We start from the raw sequence: 5,975 nt of genomic DNA on the forward strand, positions 1-5,975 counted from the left end.
TCAGCAGGACACGACATCCGAGAGAGACATGCTCCATTCAGTTTAAAAGCAAGCCAGCACGATGATCTTCGACAAGTCATCCCTGCTCCCCCAACCCTCGCCACCTGGCCCTCCAGGCAGCCTCTTCTCTCCCTTGCACCAAGCCGGGAAGGAAGGCAGAGTCCTGGTCTGCGCCAGCGAAGCCCACCGCAGCGAGGAGACCGCAAGGAAGCTTTACGGCTCATCCGGCCTCGTCTCCTTAGCCTGGGACACCCCGGTCATGCAAGCGTGCCACTTCCAGGCAAGGTGTGCATGGGAGGTGGCAGCTTTGCATTCATGAGTCAGTCGTGGCCAGCTATCTTCACAGATAGAGGAGGTTCATGGGACAGCCGGGGCAGGGCACGCAGGGAGGGGCAGCGCAGGGCAGGGAGCAGAAAGCTGAGCAGCAGATCAGGCAGGGGCGAGGGGATCAGAGCAGCACTTGGGGAAGGACAGGGCTAGTTTGTTGTTTGTTTTTTTTTTTGGGGGGGGGGGGGTGTTTTAAAATGGCTTTACTATGTGGTATTTATATTGTATCAAATGGTCTAATATTGAATACAATGACAAAACTGTAATGGCATCTTTCCTCAAACCCCTAAATATTTTTTAAAAACAAAATTCTTTGAAGAACTTTGAAATGTTCACATTTCATTAAACATTGGAATGAAACCAAATGATGAAACCTCAACATTTTTTTGCAAAACATTTCTGCCTTCAGTCCAGCTCTACTAGAGACCCACTTTTTAAATTCATACATCTGTTGATGCGCTACTCTTGAATAGCTCCTGTCCACCTTTGCTCGTGGGGTGGGGGAATACCCACTGCAGTAGAGACCAAGCTCCTTGTCTCAGGTCCAGGAAGAGCCCCAGGATTGGCCACTCTGGGCTGCCCCATTGGGCAAAAGGTGAGAGAATGGGAGCAGCCCCTTCCCTGTCCCTTGGTGGGAAGCTGGGGAGGCCCCATGTGTCCCTGGCCCTGTGTGCCCCCACTGCCCCCTTCTCCCTCACCCAGGTGTTGCAGTTGCAGAGGCGCAGTGAACTACTTCCTAGCCCTGGGAGGGATGGGGGTCACTAATGCCAAAAAGCAGTGGGTGTGGTGTTATTACCTGCCATAGCTTGGGTTCCCTGCACTCCAGGTGCCACTGCTGTGACTGGGGTGTGAGGACAGGCTGAACTGCTGCTGCTTGGGGTCAGGCAATAGCATATGTTGAGGGACGAAAGGGCAGAACAGAACCAGGACACAAGACCCCACAGTGAAGGCTCCCTTGGGGACAGCCTCTCCAAATTGGCACCTGGGGCTCATCCTCTGCTCATGCTCCCCCCCCCCCACCGATGAGAGATGCTACTCCCCCCATCCCTTGCCTGCAGCAGCTAGATTGGTGTATATATATATATATATCTCCCCAATTTTCGGTTTAAAAAAGGTAAGGCCAAAAGGCACATTTTGTCCGTGATTAACACGAAACGCCATTACTATAGAGAGGTATGTATAGTGGTGTTTCATTGGAATCGCGGGGAAAAGGGGGATTTGGGGGTTACTTTTTTTTAAACTGAAGATTGGGGAGGGGGAGGTTAAATCAGAGAAAACCGGGATCCCTGGTTATTAGGCGAATGCGCAGTAAGTGTCTCGCGTAGACGCGCCCAGGGGGCTCAGCACAGGGAGAAGCCCGACAGCACCCACCCTGGTGACGCCCGGGGTCGTCTGATCCCAGCAGTCTTTCCTGCCAAAGCGCGGGGGAGCTGGACCCGGTGATCTGCAAGATCCCTTCCAGCCCTGAACCTCCATGAAACCACAAGGGACCACCCAGAAACACTTGGCATTACCGGCCTCAAAGGTACACGGCTGTTGCCAAGAAGTCTTTCGCTACCTACATGCTGTTTAGAAAAGGCATCCAAATAAAATCAAGAGCATGGGATGATCGGACCTGGTGACGTTTTCCATTGGCACGGGGCCGGTGAAAGCCACACCTTCTTTATCACGACACAGTGCACCTGGGGAGCTCTTTGCCAAAAGATTTTGCAGAAGACCAGATCAGAGCAGTCAAAGAGGCAGTTCGCCATCTCCGGAGGACGGGAAGTCCCACAGTTGTAAGGAAAAGACGAGAAATGATGGGTCCTCTCATTCCAAGGTATGAGCCAACCAGAGTAGCTAGGAAGGAAGGGGGTTTCCCTCTGAGTACGTGACTGCACTGTTGATGACTGGAGGGTTTTTTTTTGCTCATGACTCAAGAATCGAATGCCAGCCTATGCCACAGACAGGCTGGGCTGCCGGCTGGGGGGTCCCACCGCTCTAAGCCAGCCGGACGGGTCTTCTGCTCCTGTTTGACACCCGCTGGGAGCTGCTGCTTTCACCAGAAGGCGGAAATCTGCCCAACCCCGCGCTGTGCAGGTGCCCCTGCTTCTTGTGTTTAATTACCTCGCGAATCCTATTCCGCAACCTGTTCCTTCTCTGATTCTGCAGCTGAGGAATTCACCCCTGGCACAGGGCCCCGTGGAAAACAGCTCCCTTGTTATGCCCAGCTCTCGCACGGCCCAACAGAGCGGGGGAATTGTGCTGGGATGAGCGTGTGGCAGAGGGCACACATTCTGCAGTGTGCTAATTTGATGCTGCATGGTGCCATTGAACACTTTGGGATGAAAAGAGTCAGCAGCACTCGGGTGTGCATGAACGCATTGCAAGGGGGGACACTTTTGGAGCTCAGTGTTGCAGCTGTCAGATAACAGGGTCAGATTTCCCAATGAACTTGGCACTCGCAACTGCGGCCACATCTTCAGTGGTATTCAGACAGCTTTGCCCCTAGAGAGGATACTGAGCGGCTTTGCTTCCTACCGTGCCCGGCTCAACGTGGGGCTGTGCTGCTCTCTAGCTGCTGCTCTCCTTGCCAGCAACTGTGGAAGGGGTTCAAACGTAAAGTTTTCTGTTTGTCCAGCATATTGATGCCCTTTACTTCAGTAGCTCCCAAGATGTAGTCTGCACTCCCACTGGCAGCCATGGTCAGCCTCTGTGATACGTTTGATGATAAGGGTGCTTGATGGTTTGAGGGTTGATATTGGTCTCTTGATCCAGAAAGTTTGGGACCCACTTCTCTAGCACCAGTGTATTGTCACCTCCACCCTGGCTTTCATTCAGGATGTCTTCCCTAAAATTTAGAGATTGATACAGTTTAACACTAGAAGGGACTGTGATACTTTAGTCTGAACTCTGGTATAACATAAGACATAGACTTTCACCCAGGGATTCTTGCAATAAGCTTTTTTTTTAGGGGGTGGGGGGTCAGTCCTAGAGTTTAAGGCCAGCATCTGATCATCTAGTCTGACCACCTGTCTAATCTAAGTCAAGGGAGACATCCATTTCACCCAGCTGTCTCTGTATTGAACCCAGCACTTCCAGAAAGACATGCAGTCTTGATTTGAAGACACAAAATGAAGTAATGAAAAATTTCCCATTTCTTTTTATAACAAAAAATACCTATGCTGTAAAACCACTGGCAGAGCCCCTACTAGATTTGAACTTCAGGCCTTGGCTAACAGAAGCAAAGGCTTTTAACTCTAAGCTACCGAACTCATGGGAACTTGTTACCTGCTTCTCTGCTGGTGTTTGTGGCCATGCTTTGCTGAGTTTATATTTAGACAGGCTATTCAGAGGGGCAGAGGTGCCTATTTTTGCTGTTTGGATGCAGTCACAATTCTAATTTGGCTTTCTCTTGAAATGTTATCATAATCCTCTTACTAACTGATGTTCTTACAATCCAACCCCCCTGTAGTCAATGTGATTATATGTGAAGCTCAGCTTTCTTTTAAAAGAGAGTCTCCCATTATCAAAATTGGTGGGGTGAGAAACTTGGAAACACAATCCAGAAACAGTTCCCCCCCAACACACACACACACGCTTTTATTACTAAGATTTTGAAGCTTTTTTAATGAACGTGATTCTGAGGAGTTGCTAATACCTGAGTTTTGACTTCTCACTGCTGCCAATGTTGTACATGCCTGTAGTGCTGGATAAAAAAGCAATCTCTACACTTGAAAGCTTGTCACTTACACTCTGTTTATTAGCTCAGAACTCAGTTTCAGCACATATATTTGGCCTCCAGGTGATAACGTGATTGGAGTCACTCCAGATCTGTATGCAAATAAATAAGCCTGACACTTAATTATACCAAGCAGTGTCTGTTGCACCAGTGTGTCTGAGTCACCTATGCCTCAGCAGTGAGGCTGCGCTGAACTCATACTAGCCAAAGAGACAGTTGTCTCCAGGACATGTCCAAACACATTTCCTCTAAATCTCAGTTTTGTTCCTTTCCAAGAATTTGGCTATTTGTCATTTGTGACAGGCTCATAAGCATTCATCATGAGTGAACGGGAATTCCAGTAACACTGGACAGTCAACTGGTGTGCACGTGATGCCGGCAGGAGGGTGAGAGAGGAAAGACTAGTTCACGGCGGTAAAGTTAAAGCGCGGGCTTCAAACACCTTACGATTCAGGCAGATTTGAGGCTGGGCTTTCAGTTCAACCTGCCTATGAGAAGAAAGCTGGAACATGCGTGTGAATCTCTCACTGCTTTACATCTGGGCCAAGTGGGCATCCCAAATTGCAGTTGGAAGACCAGACTCTCAGCTGATGCAGATCAGGGTGGCTCAGTTTAAGGCAGTGCTGGTAAAGCAGAATGAGGATCTGCCCCTTAGCTGCTGGTGAATGATGACACCTGGGGAAAACAGACACAATCATACCCTGGACAACACCTGGGGAAAGGACACAATCAGACCCTATAGAGAGGCTCCCATCTGTGCTGCAGCAACAGCTATTTCTTCGATGCACACACTCTGTGTCTGAACATTGCAGGGCTGATTTTTTTTTTTAATCTTCAATTCATCATGAATATGCCGGCACCATCTGGCCAGCACTGAATGTAAAAATCAAACCATCCTGGAATCCCCTTGTGAGGAAACCTCCATCAGTGGGGTTTCACATGTGAGCAAGGACAGCAGCGTGGGGCTCTCATGTGACAGCAGAGATTATGAAAGAAGGAAAAGGACACAGCTTTTAACAAGCTTTCCTTGCCAGAGTTTGCTAAGAGGGTGTGAGAGCCTGTCAGATCAGGACAGTGTTTGACAAGTACTTTGCACAGGTGTAAACGGCTGTGCAAGGGACAAACCATGATTATTCAGCAAGATTATGAATGTTAGAAACTCTGTGCAGCAAGTTTAAGATTGCCAAAGATTTTTTTTTTTCTCTCTACTAATGAGTTCATGAAAAAAAAAGTAGCAAACGTGAACACCCATAATGAAACTCTCATGCAAAAGTCTAAATGAATCCAGTGTTCAGCTGAATGGTGCTTATATCTGAGCACAGGCTGTTTTCCCATCAACTCTTTGAAGTGCCCTATTAAGTGATTTTATACTAATAGGATTTTCCCAGGAAAAAAAGACAAGAATGACAAAACGCTGAATGCTTGATTAACTCTGCCCCTAAAAGAACTTGGATCGTGTTAATTGACTCTTTCTTCGTGTTATTTGACTCTTCCCCTGCCATATTCAGGCATTGTTTGCTCCATTTATGAAGGCACGGTTGATGAGACTCTGGGCCCAGCAGAGTGTAAAGAGAATCCTGCCAAGCGCAAATGGTTGGATGAAGCATTCTTTAAAGTGCGGCCTTTGGGTTACTGGAAATATTGCTGGATCCCGGGAGCCCGGAGCATGAATTGTTTGTTTCATTCACTCCCCTGAGCTCATTTTCATCCGCGGTTGTTGTTGGGCTAGTTTATAGTCATTAACATAATTGCTTCGGGAACTTTCCATGAGCAGCTTGTGGGGCTTTTTTGGGGCTGGCAGAAAAGAGCCTCATTATTGCAGCATGGTGAAACGAGGCAGGTGGAAGTGAGATCCAATATTTTATTTCCTGGTCCCTGTTACTCGCTGTGGTCAGAGAGGAACTTGTGAGTATGCAAAAGGCACTGC

At 48.4% G+C, this 5,975-nt stretch overlaps 1 protein-coding gene across 1 annotated transcript in view; it reads right to left on the reverse strand.

The window, feature by feature from the left end:
- The window catches only part of CDKN1A (cyclin dependent kinase inhibitor 1A), a 6,881-nt gene extending 4,759 nt beyond the window's left edge, over window positions 1-2,122 (reverse strand). The window contains exon 1 of the mRNA XM_025206011.1: window positions 1,943-2,122. Coding sequence (XP_025061796.1) covers window positions 1,943-2,078 — 136 coding nt within the window. The 5' untranslated portion in view covers window positions 2,079-2,122. The remainder of the gene's footprint in view (window positions 1-1,942) is intronic.
- Between the last annotated feature and the right edge of the window lie 3,853 nt (window positions 2,123-5,975).

The sequence above is a fragment of the Alligator sinensis genome, unplaced genomic scaffold (genome assembly GCF_000455745.1).
Source record: "Alligator sinensis unplaced genomic scaffold, ASM45574v1 scaffold872_3, whole genome shotgun sequence".
NCBI classification, from domain to species: domain Eukaryota; kingdom Metazoa; phylum Chordata; order Crocodylia; family Alligatoridae; genus Alligator; species Alligator sinensis.